The sequence below is a fragment of the Dasypus novemcinctus genome, chromosome 20 (assembly GCF_030445035.2).
Source record: "Dasypus novemcinctus isolate mDasNov1 chromosome 20, mDasNov1.1.hap2, whole genome shotgun sequence".
Classification (NCBI taxonomy): Eukaryota; Metazoa; Chordata; class Mammalia; order Cingulata; family Dasypodidae; genus Dasypus; species Dasypus novemcinctus.
Window position 1 is genome coordinate 15,691,894 of NC_080692.1, and position 17,525 is coordinate 15,709,418.

The 17,525-nt window shown below is 43.1% G+C and overlaps 1 protein-coding gene across 2 annotated transcripts in view; it reads left to right on the forward strand.

Moving 5' to 3' along the window:
• Window positions 1-11,646: 11,646 nt before the first annotated feature.
• The window catches only part of LOC101433871 (aldo-keto reductase family 1 member C1-like), a 47,801-nt gene continuing 41,922 nt past the window's right edge, over window positions 11,647-17,525 (forward strand). The window contains exons 1-3 of one of the 2 annotated variants that reach the window (XM_004477368.4): window positions 11,647-11,816; window positions 14,269-14,436; window positions 15,700-15,816. In XM_004477368.4, coding sequence (XP_004477425.2) covers window positions 11,733-11,816; window positions 14,269-14,436; window positions 15,700-15,816 — 369 coding nt within the window. In that variant the 5' untranslated portion in view covers window positions 11,647-11,732. The remainder of the gene's footprint in view (window positions 11,817-14,268; window positions 14,437-15,699; window positions 15,817-17,525) is intronic. The other variant, XM_004477369.4, reaches the window with a different exon arrangement.

Sequence of the window (17,525 nt, forward strand, 5' to 3'; positions counted from 1 at the left end):
CTTGTGGTGCCAGCTCTGGGCCTTGGCTTTGCCATCAGCTAGCCCTGGCCCACCTGACCCCCTCTCATCTTGCTTTGTCTCTATATGTCTTTCTTCAGCTCCCATTGCCTCCCCTCAGGTTCTCAGTTCACCTGAGCAGGTCGCGGCAAGTGGCCTTGAACAGGAACCTCAGTATGGAGGAACGCAATGAGAAGGCGAGGAGTCCCCTGTGAAGAGTGGTAAGCACAGTGAGGAAGTGCTGGGTGTAAAAAATGGGGAATCTCAGTTTGTCGCAGCATAGTTTGTATGTCCAAATGTTGAAAGCCTTGTTAGCTGATAGAGGTTCAAAAGTAACTACCTCACAACTGGAAACGTTTTTAGCTTTTGTGCAACAGACCTGCTCTTGGTTTCCCGATGAAGGCACCGTAAATGAAGAGACATGGCGGAAGTTTGGTCAACACCTTCAGGACCATTACACTGCTGAAGGGCCACAGGGCATGCACCTTTACTTTGTGGGGCTTGATAAGGGATTCCCTGGATCCTCTGACGGAGTTGGAACGCAAATCTATGGTTGAAGCTTTAGCATCCACAGTTAATAAACTGCTAAAGGAATCCTCTCTTGCTGCTGCTGAGGACTCTGAGGAAGAGGGGGAAGAGATTACCGTGCCTTTGGGCTCTGGATTAGGGGGACTACAACGCCAGATGTCTGAATTGTCTGTGCAAGATCAGAACTTGCTAGCTGCAGCTCTCCCTTCTGCCCCTGTGGTGCCTGCACATAAAGTGGAGGCTCCTTTGGTATCTCCACTGCAGCATGGGCTGTGTGCTGTGTGTCTTGCTGGGGAAGATGTCACAGGGTTCCAACTATTCCCTGTGATAGAGCACCCAGACCCTAATAATCCTGGTCAGGTCTTGCGCTCTCATGACCCCATTCCTTTTAAATTGCTGAAAGAGTTAAAAATGGTTTGCAGTACTCATGGTCCTACTTCACTTTTCACCATGTCCCTTTTGGAATCCGTGGGTACCCATCCCCTTTGCCCAAAAAGGGCCTGGGAAAACAACAACAGTGTTTGTTGGAACCTGTGCAAACTCAGACTCATCCTCCTCGATGGGGGTTAGGGTACCCACATTTTTAGCTGGGGTCACTGATACTTCAGCCCAGCCAACTGCAGCACCCACAGTTTGACTATCCAATGAACCTGTCTGAGTGGATCAGTGGCCCCTTACAGAGGAGAAGTTAGTTGCTACAGAAATGCTAGTGAATGAATGAAATGAATGGAGAGCTGCCAGCCATCTCTGTGAAACTTTTAGTCCATGGAATACTCCCCTTTTTGTTATTAAAAAGAAATCAGGAGATTTGTGGTTGTTTCAAGATCTGAGTGCAGTAAATAAAATCATACAGATTATGGGTCCATTACAACGTGGACTTCCGTCTCCAACTGCTATCCCTTTACAATATCACTTTTTGGTACTATACCTAACGGATGCCTTTTTCACTATTCCCTTGCACCCTGCTGACCACCTCTGCTTTACCTTTTCCTTGCCAAGCCCTAATTTTCATCAACCTTTACGCTGGTTCTTTTGGACTGTACCGCATCAAGGCATGGCCAACAGTCCTGCTCTCTGCCAAGCTTACGTAGCGAAGGCGCTGACCCCAGTGCGAGAAAAATATCCTTCTGCCTATATTGTTCACTATATAGATGGCATCTTATTGGCTTGTGCAACAGAAGAACGGTTGCTTTCACTTTTCGCAGACACCCAACAGCTGCTTATGCAGTGGGGACTGCAGATTGCTCCAGAAAAAGTTCAAAGACTTTCCTTTTGCTTACTTAGGCCATCTAGTGGACAAGTGGCGAGTAGTGCCACAAAGGCCGACTATTCGTGTGTCACATTTAACTACTTTAAATGATTTCCAAAAATTGTTAGGGGGCATTAATTGGTTGCAGTCCTCTTTGGGATTAACCACAGGTGATTTAACTCCTTCATTTGACATTATCTGAGGAGACTCTGATCCCACGTCCCCACGGACACTGCACTTGAAGCTGAGTCTGCTCTACGTCTTGTGGAGCAAAAAATAGCAGACACTCAACTAACACGAGCTGATACTACCTTGCCTGTTGAATTACTGATTTGCGACACTCCTTTTCTCCTACAGGTATTTTGTGGCAATCAATAGGCATCCTGGAGTGGATTCACCTGTCTCATAGTCCACAAAAAAGTGTGCTTCCCTATGCAAAAGAGGTTGCCAGCCTTGTTGCAATTCAATTAGTTGGCACGGAATCCCAACATAAAGTGGATTGTTCTTCCGTCTTCAAAAAAGCAGCTTGATCAAATGGTCATGCTCTCCACCCCTTGGCAGTGCGCACTGGCGCAATTCCCAGGAGGAATTAACAATCATTCTCCAAAACACCCTCTATTACAGTTTCTCTTGTTAACCCCTTTTGTGTTTCCCTGTCGTACTTCTGCCTGTCCGATACCACGTTCATGAACTATCTTTACAGTTGGTTGCAGGTCGGGTCAGGCCCCGGTTGTTTCATCTTCCTTCTCTCCCAACCGGCAAACGCCTTACACCTGTGCTCAGCAGTGGAGCTCTGTGCGCTTTGTGATGCTCAGCAATGTTTTCCTCATGAGCCCCTTAATGTTTATTCCGACAGCTGCTATGTGATCGGTGTGGCCCCGTGAATTGAAAGTGCTTGTTTAAAAACAATCCTGTCTGAAGAGCTTTCTGTTTTGTTCTTTCATTTGCAAACTCTTATCCGCCAACGGTCTCTTCCCTGTTGTTTGGGTCATATACGTGCACATACGTCTTTACCTGGATCCCTAGTGGAAGGAAATGCCCAACCCGATCGTTTAGTAGCCCCCACCTTTGACAAGGTTTCACAAGCCCAGTGCTCGCACGCTATGTTCCATCAGATTCAAATAGATTGAGGAAACAATTTCAGCTAAACCGTGAACAAGCCCGGCAGATTGTAAAGCAATGTACGAACTGTCTTCCTTTCAGTTCCGTCCCCACTGCTGGCCTTAATCCCCGCGGCTTGACCCCAATCACCTCTGGCAAGTGGATGTCACCTAAATTGCCCCTTTTGGCTGTGTTCTGTGGGTTCATGTGACTGTAGATACTCCTATTTTCTTCATGCTATCTGTCAAATGGGAGAAAGTACATGGCATGTTATCAGCCATTGTTTGCTAACATTTGCAGTTATGGGTTTGCCCCATCATGTAAAAACTGATAACGCTCCCACTTATTGCAGCCGTGCATTGCAACATTTTTTTTTTCTGTACGGTGACCGCCGCTCAATGGACATTCCTTACAATTCGACCTGACAAGCAATTGTTGAGAGAACCAATTGCACCCTAAAAACAGAGCTCTTAAAACAAAAAGAGGGGGAAAATGAGGCTGCAATGAGTCCACAGCGTCAATTAGCTACTGCTCTTTATACCCTTAATTTTTAAAATTGTCATGCTTTAGGGACCTCTGCGGCTGAACGGCATTTCACTAGAAACCATTGGGAGGCAAAAGGGCTCGTTATGTGGAAGGATGCCCTTATGGGCCAGTGACATGGTCCTGACTTTGTGTTATTATGGGGCTGAGGTTATTGTGTGTTTCCTGAAACTGCAGATCAGCTGCTGTGGGTTCCTGATCATTCAGTCCGGCCAGCAACAACACCAGCGACCCTGCCCGGAGCTGAAGGAGAAGTTTCAGAAAACAAGGAAAGGGGCCAGCAGGATGCTGAGTAAGGAGGCGGGGTGGTTGTGGTTGCTGCAGTTAGCCACGCATCTTATTCCTATTGGATGTTTTGCCCCAGGCCTCCCGTACTGCACCTGGTCACTTGGTATGACCTGCCTGTGCCTGTGTTTGTCAATGATAGGGCCATGATAGGAGGAGGCTCATTGATGGATCATATCAAACCTCATGTTGTCAACCCATTTAACTACAGTGGCCTCACTGCCGAAGTGCCTCTTTGTTTTTCTCCCCAAGAAACTGTGTGTTGTCTACGTACCCAGCAGGAAAATCAGACAGCCTATGGAGGCAGTCATGAAGCCAATGTTGCTGGCCCATGGGATCTCTACAGATACATCCAAACTGTAAGCAAATGGGGATTCACTAATAATACTCCAGTGGCCATGCACCATCGGCCCCCATTGCCACTATGCACTAAAAGCAGTAATTTAGAGTTTAAGGGCTTTCCTCCTTCGGGTTCGTGTGCTTTTGTCCCAGTCTATGCTCATAACATCTCAGGAGGCTTGGGTACTTTATATACCTGGGCACACCATGCAGACACCCAGCATCTGAATTTTCATTATACGTCTGCAGGAGGTTTTGTTGCTAATGTCATCACTTCCCCAAAGTTTATTTTGCAGGATAAGCTGTGGCAGTTGGTTGCTGTGACCCATCATATCAATTTCACAGGCACTGGGACTGCAGACTGTGGTTGCTGGTTTCAATATGGATCGAAGGCCTGTGTCCCCACCCGTATGCAGTTTTAGGGGGCCATGTAAATATTTCCTTTCAGAGTTCTTATTCTGTAACCTTACCAACTGCATCACCACTGCTAACTGGAATGATGATCTAGTCATCATCGGACAACCTAGCTTTGTCATGCTCCCAGTGACCCTAGACGAGCCCTGGTATGATGACCCTGGGGAATGAATATTGTAGCTCATGCAGCACACACTAGAGTCATGATGTTGTAGAGCCCTCGGCCTGATCATTGTCAGCATTGTTGCCCTCTTTACCATTATAGCCTCCTCTGTAGCCCCCAGTGTTGCCTTACCAAATAGCAGACAGCTCACTTTGTAAACGATTTGGCTTGAAACACTTCACTAGCATTAGAAAATCAGGAACATATTGACCGAAAATTGGAAGCAAAATTAAATGCATTGGAAGAAATGGTACTTTCTTTAGGAGATCAGTTGGAGGCATTGCAGAACTGTGTATGGTTACAATGCCATCTGCAGTACACATTTGTTTGTGTTACCTCTGTCCAATTCAGTGAAACTTCCTGGAATTGGATGGCAGTGAAACTGTACCTACAAGGGGTATGGAATCATGAAGAAATTAGTATTGGTCTAAAACATTTACACAATGAGATCTTAGCTCTCCAAACTGCTCATCTGGCAGTTAGGGACCCCAATTGGCTGAGAACCTCCTATATACTTTATGTGATTTCAGTCCTTGGAACCTGTTGCAGCATAGCTTTAGGTATTTAGCAGGCCTTATTATCTGTGTTCTTGTGTTGTGGTGCATGTTTTCTCTATTTTACAGTCAAACTCACAAGTGCTCTGACATTTGCAAACTGAAACCACACACCTTAAACTCACACCAAAGGCTCAGTGTGGCCTCTGATCACTCCCATGGCACCCCATGTACAATAGTCTATAGCTGGCTGGTAGTCAATGATGGGTAAGAGTTTCAGAGGAAACCAACCTAAGACAGGAACAGCAGATGTCCAGACAAAAAAGAAAAGGGGGACCTGTAGGAGTTCCTGAAGTAATGTGCGGGCCTCAAGACACGTTGCTAGGGAGGATCAGTGTGTGCAGAGAGGTAAGTGTGTGGTCAGCTGTGTCTGTACCTGCAAGTCAGCAGAAAGGAGCTGATGTCCTGATAAGAGGAAACTCAAAGAAAACCCTCCTCAAAGAACTTCATGCCTGAGAGTCCCTGCTGGGAGAACAATGACCTAGGTAACTACTTAAATAAAGCTTGTGGTGCCAGCTCTGGGCCTTGGCTTTGCCATCAGCTAGGCCTGGCCCACCTGACCCCCTCTCATCTTGCTTTGTCTCTATATGTCTTTCTTCAGCTCCCATTGCCTCTCTTCAGGTTCTCAGTTCACCTGCTCAGGTCACGGCAGTCCATTTCCTGTAAAATGTCCTCCTTGTTGGCATATAGTTTTTCAAAGTATCCTTTTAACATAGTCTTTATGCCTGTAGGTTAGTGGTGATATCCCCTTTTTCATTTCTTATATTGTGTATTTTCATCTTCTCTCTTTTTTCCTCTGTTAGTCTAGCTAAGGGTTCATCAATTTTACTGAATTTCTCAAAGAACCAGTCTTTGTTTTATTTTTTCTAGTGCTTTCTTATTTTCTATTTCATTTGGTTCTGCTCTTATCTTTGTTCTTTCTTTCTTTCTTCTTCCTTTGGGATTACTTTGCTGTTTTTTTACTAATTCCTCCAAGTGTGTGGTTAGGTCTTTGATTTTAGCTCTTTCTTCTTTTTTGATGAATGAATATATGGCTATGAATTTCCTTCTCAGTACAGCTTTTGCTGCATTCCAACTGTGGGTTGTCTATGTACCCAGCAGGAAAATCAGACAGCCTATGGGGGCAGTCATGAATCCAATGTTGCTGGCCCATGGGATCTCTATAGATACATCCAAACTGTAAGCAAATGGGGATTCACTAATAATACTCCAGTGGCCATGCACCATTGGCCCCCATTTTCACTATGCACTAAAAGCAGTAATTTAGAGTTTAAGGGCTTTCCTCCTTCAGTTTCGTGTGCTTCTGTCCCAGCCTGTGCTCATAACATCACAGGAGGCTTGGGTACTTTATATACCTGGGCCCACCTTGCAGACCCCCAGCATCTGAATTTTCATTATATGTCTGCAGGAGGTTTTGTTGCTAATGTCATCACTTCCCCAAAGTTTATTTTGCAGGATAAGCTGTGGCAGTTGGTTGCTGTGACCCATCATATCAATTTCACAGGCACTGGGACTGCAGACCATGGTTGCCAGTTTCGATGTGGATTGAAGACCTGTGTCTCCAGCCCGTATGCAGTTTTAGGGGGCCGTGTAAATATTTCCTTTCAGGGATCTTACTATGTGGTAGAATGCCCCCTCTGTAACCTTACCAACTGCGTTACCACTGCTAACTGGGATGATGATCTACTCATCATCGTTGGATGCCATGACTCTAGTGTGTGCTGCATGAGCTGCAGTGTTCATTCCCCAGGGTCATCATACCAGGGCTCATCTAGGGTCACTGGGAGCATGACAAAGCTAGGTTTTCATGACACTCTCTCATATTCACCTGCTCACCCCAAACCCTTCTCCCAATTTCATGGACCATCTGCCCCAGCTTCCCAACCCTAGCCACACTCAAGCCTGCAACTCTCAACCCAGTATTATCCCTATGCCCCTGCCTTATCCCTTCACAGCACAACTACTTACCTCCACTTTATTGTAGATTTTGTCCTCGTAGACATCAGCTCACAACGTTCCTCTGCCCCCCCCCATTTCCTGTAAGCCCATCATCCTGTCTCTAGCTCTCTGAGACACCTTGATTTGCTTAATTCTTATCAGAGAGATAATGTAGTATTTGTCCTTCAATGCCTGACTTGCTTCATTCAGCATAAGATCCTCAAGATTCATCTGTGTTATCCCAGGTGTTAGTACTGTATTCCTTCTTACAGCTGAGTAGTATTCCATTGTATGTATATACCACATTTTGTTTATCCATTCATCTGTTGATGGGCATTTGGGTTGATTCTAACTTTTGGCAATAGTAAATAATGCCACTATGAACATTGGTGGGCATATATTAGTTTGTGTCCTTGTTTTCAGTTCTTCTTGGTATATACCCAGCAGAGGAATTGCTGAGTCATATGGCAAATCTATAGATTGTCTTTTGAGGAACTGCCAAACTGTCCTCCAGAATGGCAGGATCCTTCTACATTCCCACCAGCAGTGAATGAGGGTTCCCGTTTCTCTGCATCCTAACACGTGTAGTCCTCTGTTTTTTTAAGAGCCACCAGTCTGATGGGTGTAAGATGATATTTCACTGTAGATTTGATTAGCTAGTGATGTTGAGCATCTTTTCATGCTTCAGTCATTTGTGTTTCTTCTTTGGAGAAGTATCTGCTCAAATCTCTTGCACATTTTTTAATAGGTTGTTTGTCTTTTTATTTTTGAGATTTAAGATTTCTTTATATATGTTGGATTTTAGGCTCCTATCAGATATATGGTTGCCAAATATTTTCTCCCATTGGGTAGGCTGTCTTTCCACTTTCTTGATAAACTCCTTTGAGGTGCAATAGGCTTTAATTTTGAGGAAGTCCCATTTATCTATTTTTTCTTTGGCTGCTCATGCTTTGGGTGTGAAGTTCATGAAGCCATTTCCTATTACAAGGTCCTGTAGATGTTTCCCTACATTGTCTTCCAAGGTCTTTATGGTTTTGGCTCTTATATTTAGATCTTTGATCCATCTTGAGTAGATTTTCGTATATGGTGTGAGATGGTAATCCTCTCTCATTTTTTCATATGGATATCCAATTCTCCAAGCACCATTTGTTGAAGAGGTCATTCTCTCCTAGTTGAGTGGGCTTTGTGGCCTTGTCAAATATCAGATGGCTCTATATGCAAGGCTTTATATCCAAAAGACCTGATGTTCTAAGGTCTGTACCCTCATTAGCATTATGGTAACATTTTAATCTCTGGCCATATCTCCACATGAATTTCCTATATTTTCTTGACTCTCTACCTAAGCAAATAGTTTATTCTTGAGTGAATGGCACCTCCTCTCTTTATCATATTTTGGAAATGCAGTGCTTCTCTTCTAGTTGGAGTTCTGAAGAAAAAGAGAAAGCATTAAAGCTCCACCCTCACCCCCCTTTTTTTGGTCTTTCTGTATTATGAAATTGATTTTTCTAAACTTTTCCTAGATTAAAATGGCAGGATATTTGTGTTTGGCCTCAAAAACTAACCCAACGTTTACATACAAAGCAAGTTGTCAGAAAAACACTTTTTTGTGTGTTTTTTATTTTATTTTGAGTTAAATATTTCCCTCAATGTGTTAGCATAGGGACTGTATTTTGGAACTTAAATTAATATAAATTTATTCACAATGTAAGGAGGAGGGAGGTGGCTGTGGCTCAATCAGTTGGGTTCCCATCTACCATATGGGAGGCCCTGGATTCCTGTCCTGGGGCCTCCTTGTGAAGGCAGGCTTGCCTGCACGCTGTTGGAGAGCCGCCAGCCTGCGGGCGCTGCAGAGTGCTACCTGGTCTGTGGGTGCTGCAGAGTGCTGCTGGCCCACGGGTGCCATGGAGAGCTGACTCAGCAAGGTGGCATAACAACAAGGGAGACAAGCAAAAAAAAAAAGAAACGCAGAAGAGCACGCAGCAAATGGACACAGAGAGCAGACAGCAAGCAAGCTGCAAGAGGGGGGAGGGGAAATAAAAATAAATACAGGCACAGAAGAATGCACAGCAAATGGACACAGAACAGACAGCAAGCAAAAAACTGCAAAGGTGTGTGGGGGGCAGGATAAAATAAATGTAAGGAGGACTCAGAGAAGTTAAGGGATTAAAACATTGATCCCGTTTGTCCACACTGTAAGAACTCACAAATATTTCATATAAACACCAGAGACTATTTGACGCAGTTTAAACAGGAAGTAGTGAATATTTATGTAACATCTGAAGGTTGGTTTGGAGTGAGAGGAGGACAGGATCACCATTTCTCAAATTGTTAAATGCAAATGTCAGGAGGCCTATGTGCAAATAACCATCACCTCTTCAGGGACTGCTGTGGGATGAGCAGCTATGTGAGCATCAGGTTTTTCCTTGTCAGGTTCAATAATTCAGGGGATATGCACAGCAAAAGAGTTTATAAAAAGATTAAAATGGCCTAGAGAGGTTTCTATTCAAAATGTACCCAGAAGGATATTTATTTTCTACTCCACCCTGCATTATTGCATACCTGTTGTCTCAAGCATTATGATCTAAACAGGTTTCTAGAGTGTTAAGTCCAACCTCCTTCTTTCAAAAATATTGCTGAGCCATGGTGAACAGAGGAATTGGATGCCGTACTAATACTGGTAAAACCACAAACCCGGTTTCCTGTTCTTGCTCTGAGCTGTACAGGTTCTCTGTTTTGTTACTAGCTTGTTGGAAAGAAGCTCAGGAAATGAGAACAATTATTTCTCAAATCAGCCTATTGCTTGAAGCTCTTTCCATGTTCCTGAGGCTGCTATCCAGCTTCCAGGAGGCCTGGGAGTGTGGCTCCTGGCCAAGGATCTCAAGGTGAACTTATGTTTTTAAGGTTTTTCAAATGGAGTGCCTGCAGTTGTCAGACAAACCGGAAAAGATAAAGTAAAAATAATAGACAGACCTGAAAGAAGCAAACATTACCTTGGATGGCACAAAGGAAAGAAAACAGAGTATACAGATGGATGTTTAGAAAATTTCGAGACTCTAACTGCTAGATGCCCAGGCTCCCCTGCCTACCCCCTACCCCCTCCCTAGCTGCACACAGCTGGATAGAGGCAGAGGTTTATTTATTTTTAATTTATTTTATTTTTTTAAGATTTATTTATTTCTCTCCCCTTCCGCCCGTTGTCTGCTCTCTGTGTCCATTTGCTGTCTATTCTTCTGTGTCTGCTTGCATTATCCAGTGGCACTGGGGATCTGTGACTCTTTTTTGTTTCGTCATCTTGCTGTGTCAGCACTCCATGTGTGCGGAGCCACTCCTGGGTAGACTGCGTTTTTTTCACGCAGGGCAGCTCTCCTTACGGGGCGCACTCCTTGCGCATGAGGCACTCCTACGGGGGGGCGCCCCTGAGTGGCAGGGCACTCCTTGTGCGCGGCAGCACTGCGCATGGGCCAGCTCACTACATGGGCCAGGAGGCCCTGGGGATTGAACTCTGGACCCTCCATATGGTAGATGGGTGCTCTATCAGTTGAGCCACGCTCATTTCCAGAGGCAGAGGTTTATTAAGGACAACTGATTGAGGAGAGCAGATGGAAAATTGTGGGAGTACAAATGTGTGAGTGTATTAAGAATTTTATGGGGCAAATGCTTTCCTTGTGTAAATATATATTTATTTGCATAATCCTTACCTTTATTTTTTTAACCTGAAAGTCTTCTCAAAGTCTGCAGTTCAGAACACATTGTGATCCTCCAAAAGGGTATGTAGGAATATTCCATCTCTATCTCATTTTTCTCCTGAGGGCATCTTAGTTAACCTAACACCAAGGCCTCCTCCAGGAAACAAGCTTGTTCTTAGGGCCTGTTAGGCTGCAGTGGGAGTTCATCTGGTGATAATAGTTCATCCCCATCTAGGCAACAATGGCAGTTCCACTCCAAGCAACCTTCCCCCTACCAAGGAATCGATCACTTAGCAAAATGAAGTTCATTACACCTGACCAGGGGTCCTTGGCGGTTCCTTAGCCATCTTGTTCATGATGCCAATTCCTTTATTCACATCCTTGTCATCCTGCTGGTGACAGAAGGGTCCCCATCCTAAGGTTTTGGGGATGGCCAAACTCATGACACCCACCGCTGGACTGGTGAGATGGGCAGCAGTTTATTAGTCCATTTACGCACAGCCTAGGGAGCAGAACACTGCATCATGCAAGGTCACATAGAGAGGGCACTTGGGAACAGACTGAATAAGCAGTGGCTGTGGGAGTTGAGCTTTGTGGTAACAGGAGGATAAAGTGAATCCAGGCTCCTGTGATCAGATTGGTGTCTTTGGATAAATCCATGAGCTACCTTCCCAGAAAACTGGTTTCTTTATCATTTAGAATAATGAACTTCAGTACACTCTGATGAGAAAAGAAAAGCAAGTGCAAAGGGGCCAACTCTGGACTCTCCCGTGGAATGTCCCTTTAAGCATGGTCCCTCCTACCTTATTTGTTTAACTTTGAAAAGTACAGTTGGGGCGTTGCCTCATCAGTCGGGGCGTTTCCTTAGTGTTGTTTCATAAGTCTGCTGAAGGGAAAGGGAAAAAAGCAGTCTCTGTTTACTCTGAAGGGTGAGAATGGATCACAAACCTCATTGTGTGCCGCTAAACGATGGCCACTTCATTCCTGTACTGGGATTCGGCACCTATGGAACTGCAGAGGTAACAATAGAGGACTTGGGGTTAAGAATGCAAATGAAAACAGCCTTGGATGGATTGTTGCCCACCTGGGTTGCCATAGAACTAAGTTCCCGTGTGACTCTGGGGGACCCACTCAGTCTCAATTTCACAAGCCTAGAGCTGTTCCATGGATAAAGTGAGAAGCAGGACGATCTTCAGCCAGTTCCTCAGGGTCTCACAGTGTAGTCACCTAGGAGTTGGCTTCTCTGGGCTTGGCCTCTCCTCTATCTCCATCTGTTTAGCAGAAAATAACCTCAACACTCAGGGCTCTTGCTGCCAGCCACCTGCTATGAGATCGATTGCAATGAGGAGCTTCTCTGTCCATTTCTATAATTCAAGAAATCTTTCCTCCTGCCAAGTACACATGGGCCAAAGAAGTCCTTGTGGTCAGGAGCCCTGCACTTGAAGGTGTGTCCTAAACGATGGGAGGGAACTGCAGCTGTGGGGTAAGGGTAGCCCACGAGTATCAGGCAGAATATAGAGCACCCAGAGTGAGAAGAGTTTCCCTTCTAATTCTCTGCTGGATAATTTCCCTGAAAAGAAAATATGACTTCACTTTCAGGGAAATACTATCTCACAATTCTTGGTCCTTGTTAAACACCTTATGTTTGAAGGAAATAGGTAAAGTTGTTCTCTCACCTGAGAGGGAGCAAAGTGGACAGGTCACTAGTTTGGGAAGTCAGATTATTTTCATTCTGACTACTTCCTTCTTAAATACATAACTTGGGACAATTAAGTCAAACTATGAGTCTCATTTTCACAATTGAATTATAGGCAGGAATTTCTTTTTTCATCCCCCCCTTGCAGCTGTTTTTTTTTTTTTTTGCATGCTGTCTGCTCTCTGTGTCCATTCGCTGTGCATTCTTCTGTGTCTGTATTTATTCCCACCCAACACCCCCCGCCTTGCAGCTTGCTTGCTGTCTGCTCTCTGTATCCATTCACTGTGCACTCTTCTGCGCTTTTGCTTGTCTCGCTTTTTGTTGCATCACCTTGCTGAGTTAGCTCTCTGCGGCACTTGCAGGGTGGTGGCACTCTATGGTGCCTGCAGGTCGGTGGCTCTCCGCAGCGTGTGGGTGAGCCTGCCCTCACAAGGAGGCCCCGGGTCACGAACCCAGGGCCTCGCATATGGTAGAGGGGAGCCCAACTGACTGAGCCACAGCCGCTTCCCTGTAGGCAGGAATTTTTAACAGACAGGACAGGTGACAGGACAGGTTTTCTTAATCATACAATGGGGGACAAAGAAGAGGGAGGATCATGGATAACACTGAGGCTGCTGTCTTGTAAACTACCAGGTGATGGACACCTAAAGAGACCAGCAGGGACAGGTGGGGCTCAGTATCCAATTCCTTGTAATTATGTTGAAAAAAAGAGAGCTTTTGATATACTTAACAGAAAAAGAAAGAAAAGGTTTGCTTCATTTATCTTATTCTGTTATCAACTTCACCTTAAAATCTTCCTCCAATAAGGGTAGACAAAATATTCATTCAAATTTCTCTAGAATTATATCTTCTTTCATTGAATTGACCTTGGCATTCAAGGCTCAGCTCTACTTCAGTAACTGCTTACAAGCTCTGATTAATTTCTTATTTAAACCTATAAGCTCAGAGTGTACATTATAATTCCTAATATACCGTCCTAACATGGACTAAAGTGACTAGTCAGAAAAGAATTAACATAGCAGACCACTATGCTTAGAAATGCCTGCTTACAAGTTTCACCATTGTGTGGCATTTGTGACCTTGAATTTCAGAAAGTGTCCACCATTCCTCTTATTGATAACGGTGGCTGACTGTGCTTAAAGAGTTTGTGCAAACAACAAAGTTTATTCTGAATCTGCTTTCCTTCAGGACGACTGGAAATTTGTTATGTGTTAGGCAGAGTGGGCCTATTTGAGGAGACCCTCTAAACAGCTTGGGAATTGAGTCTGCAGTAAGCTTCCCTGGTAGGCAACAGTTCCAGTGTATTGTCAAAGATTGATACTGTAGGATTAAATATGTTCAATGTGCCTCCAGTGGAGGAGGAGGCTTGGCCTTCTGTGCCTGGTTCCTATGTATTATGCCACATGAAACTATCCCCTTTACTGATTTTGCCTTGTATCCTTTCACTGCAATAAATCATACCTGTGAAGACACGTATATTCTCAGATTCTCAGTCCCATGAGAATTTCTAACAAATCCCTGAACCTGATGGTGGTCTCGGGGACTTCCAATGCCAATGAACAATCTTTTCAGATTTATCAGATTGAAGGTGTTCCAGGGATGTACAACGTTCCAAAGTAAACCTGGGAAAGGTCCAGGCAAACCGGGACAAACTGTTTACCCTGCATGGAGGACTAGCACAAGACATGAGGGAATGATTTATTCTGCTGAGGACCACCACTTGGAACACGACGACCTCTCAATCAAGTCAACTTCTGCCTTTGTTTCTCCTCTAGATTCCTAAGAGTAAAGCAGAGGAAGCCACTAAATTAGCTATTGATGCTGGGTTTCGCCATATTGATTCTGCTTTTGTGTACAAAAATGAAGAGCAGATTGGACGGGCCATCCAAAGCAAGATTGCAGATGGCACTGTGAAGAGAGAAGACATATTCTTCACTTCAAAAGTGAGTGTGTATGTTCTGTTTATGTGTGCATGCACATTTGTGAAATGTGACTGTATGTGAAATTGTGATGGTGTGATTAATTAACTTTTCTGATTGTACCTATTTGCCCAACTTTTATTCACACACATATTATGGCTTTATCACGGTCATATACACATTTTGTGGCTTTAGTTTAAGTAGAGTCACTTTACTTTTCTGAGCTTCAGCCCAAAGCAGAGTGATTTAGCATAAAGGATAGCATTAAACCTATCTGTGATCACATGATGGCTTTCCCTCTCATCTGTGTGACATTGTCAAATTTCGTAACACTCTGAAACTCAGTTTTCACCTCTATCAAGAAAAGAAAGCAACATAAGAGAGCTATTTAAGTATTTAAAAAGGTATTGCTAAAATTTCTTGCATGGTGTCAGCAAACATGACCATGTAAAACCAATTTTTCCCTTCTGTTAGGTATGCAAAAGAAATAGAAAATATTCATCTTACATGGTTTTATGAAGATGGAACTAGATATATTACCAGAAAATGCTTTGTAAATTCTATAAAATGTAATTCAGATGATGAACATTATTATTGCTTGATTGTGATTTTACCTCTTGAGTCATTTCTTTCCATTATTCGGGAGATATACTGGCAACACACTAAAAAAATCATAGAATTCTATAATTAGGTCAGGTGAAAAGAGAACCTGTGATAAAAGGAAATTTTTCCTACAGTGTTCGAGTGTTCAAGTAGTAGAAAACTATGCAAATATAGGTTAAAGTAAAACATTGAGGAGTTAACATTAAAGTCCTTGAAAAATGCTTGTGGGAAATATTTTTATTTAGCACCTGAATGAACTGTCCCAGGATGTCTATATTTCTGTGTTCTTCACTTATCATGCGTGCAAGAGTTCCCATAGCTCTAATCTGTTTTCATTTTGCAAGGTTTCTATCTCCTTTATGATTCCATGATCATTTTCTGCTATTTCCTTAAAAAATTTTCCATATTTCCATATCATTCTTACAGTGTAGAGATCCACAAAATGTAAAAGATATTAATAAAGGAATAATATTCTGAATAAAACCTAAAGATTAGGTACATTTCTACTGATTAGAGTTTAGGTATTGGCAACCCAAGTTTAGCTTGAATTCAGTAATAATGGCAAAGAAGTTTTCAATGTGAATTTGCTAAACTAGTCACCCTTTATCTGCTATTTCTTTCCTGATCTCATTCACAATCAGCTGAAGTATTAATGAGCAATGTCTTTTCTTTTGACTTCTACAGCTTTGGGTCACTTTCTTTCGACCAGAGTTGGTCCAACCGGCCTTGGAAACATCACTGAAGAAACTTCAGCTGGACTACGTGGACCTCTATATTATTCATTTCCCAGCAGCTCTGAAGGTTAGCAAGTTGCATGATCAAACCATTTTCACTTCCTCTGGCAGCATGACTTTCATTTTGCATAAATGTTTGGTAATACTTTTTAAGAGGGATGTAGGGATAATGAAACTGGAGAGAAATCCTAAATAATAATTTATATGTCTCTTTTTTTATTAAATGCTTCCAAAGGATAAGAGTTCAACATCCTCAAAACCACTGCCCCAAAATTTTTAGGAAATAACTTGGGCCACGTCCAAGGAACAGGCCTGATTAGGGCTCCTGTGTCTCTTGGGGAAATTCACAGACCGAGTTTCATGCAGCTATGGTGAGCAATGAAACTGCCTTATGATGGTTAACAAGCTATTGTCCTCCTCTCACCAATTTCAAGCTGAAAGGAAGTTTGTCGTTGTTCACTCTGGGTGGGTCTAAAACTAACAGCCCCTCAGGGACCTGAAGGCCTTTGCTCTTACAGCTGGCACCATCTCAAAGTAGAGTTTATAGCCTGATCTTAGCCACTAATTACTGTGTTGTAAGGACTCTCAATTAAAATAGCAAAAATCTAGTCAAGCTACCTTACAGGAAAGTAACAGTTTCTTAGATAGTGTAAATGGGAAGTCCAAGGCAAGACAAGATTTAGGTATTCAAAATTATTCTCAGAAATGCCACATTACCTCCTACTCTTGTCTCTGAATTCCTCCAGTTCAGCTTTATTTTTTTAAATTATTTTTATTTGCTCCTTTTTATTTAAACAAATCCATTTTATTGATAAAAATTAATAAAGCATAAATCCATCCAAAGTGTTCAGTCAGTGGTGTCTCTTATAATCACATAGTTGTGCATTCATCACCTTAATCATTAGAGCATTCTCATTATTCCAATAGTAGTAATAAACGAAAAACAGACAAACAAAAAACTTGGGGAACAGATGTAGCTCAGTGGTTGAGCACCTGCTTCCCATGTACGCGGTCCTGGCTTCAATTCCTAGTACCTCCTAAAAAACTAAGCACCTAATCACCTCTCATTCTCTCTATGCTTCCTCTGCCATACATAGCTGCTATTCTGTTCCCTTCTCTCTAGTTTATTTTTATATATATTTTGTAAATTAACCATTTTCATATTTACCATGAGGTTTCAATGTTATACAGTCCCATGTTACATTTTTAGCTTTCCTTCTAGTAACATAAATGACCTCAGACTTACCCTTTCAACCACTGTCATATCCATGTAATAGCTCTGCCAGTCACAGACATTATGATGTGCTCTCACTATTTCTATTCCTTTCCAAAGATTTACAAACAACTTTTTACCAGTTCTGCACAGAGTAACCCTCAGTTTTCCATTCTCTACCCTCATTCTGTTTTCCGGTGAGCTATATTCTAATTATTCATTTCATGAGCTTACATAATACATTTAGTTCATAGTAGCACAATCATACAGTATTTGTATTTTTGTATTTCTTCTTTGTTTTCTTTTAAATGTTAAATTAAAAAAATATGAGGTCCCCATATACTCCCCACCCACCCACGCCACTCCTCCCACATCAACAAACTCTTTCATCATTGTGGCACATCCACTGCACCCGGTGAATACATTCTGGAGAACTGCTGCAGCACATGGACAGTGGTCCACATTGTAGTCCACACTCTCCCCCAGTCCACCCAGTGGGCCATGACAGGACACACAAAGTCCAGCATCCGTCCCTGCAGCACCACCTAGGACAACTCCAAATC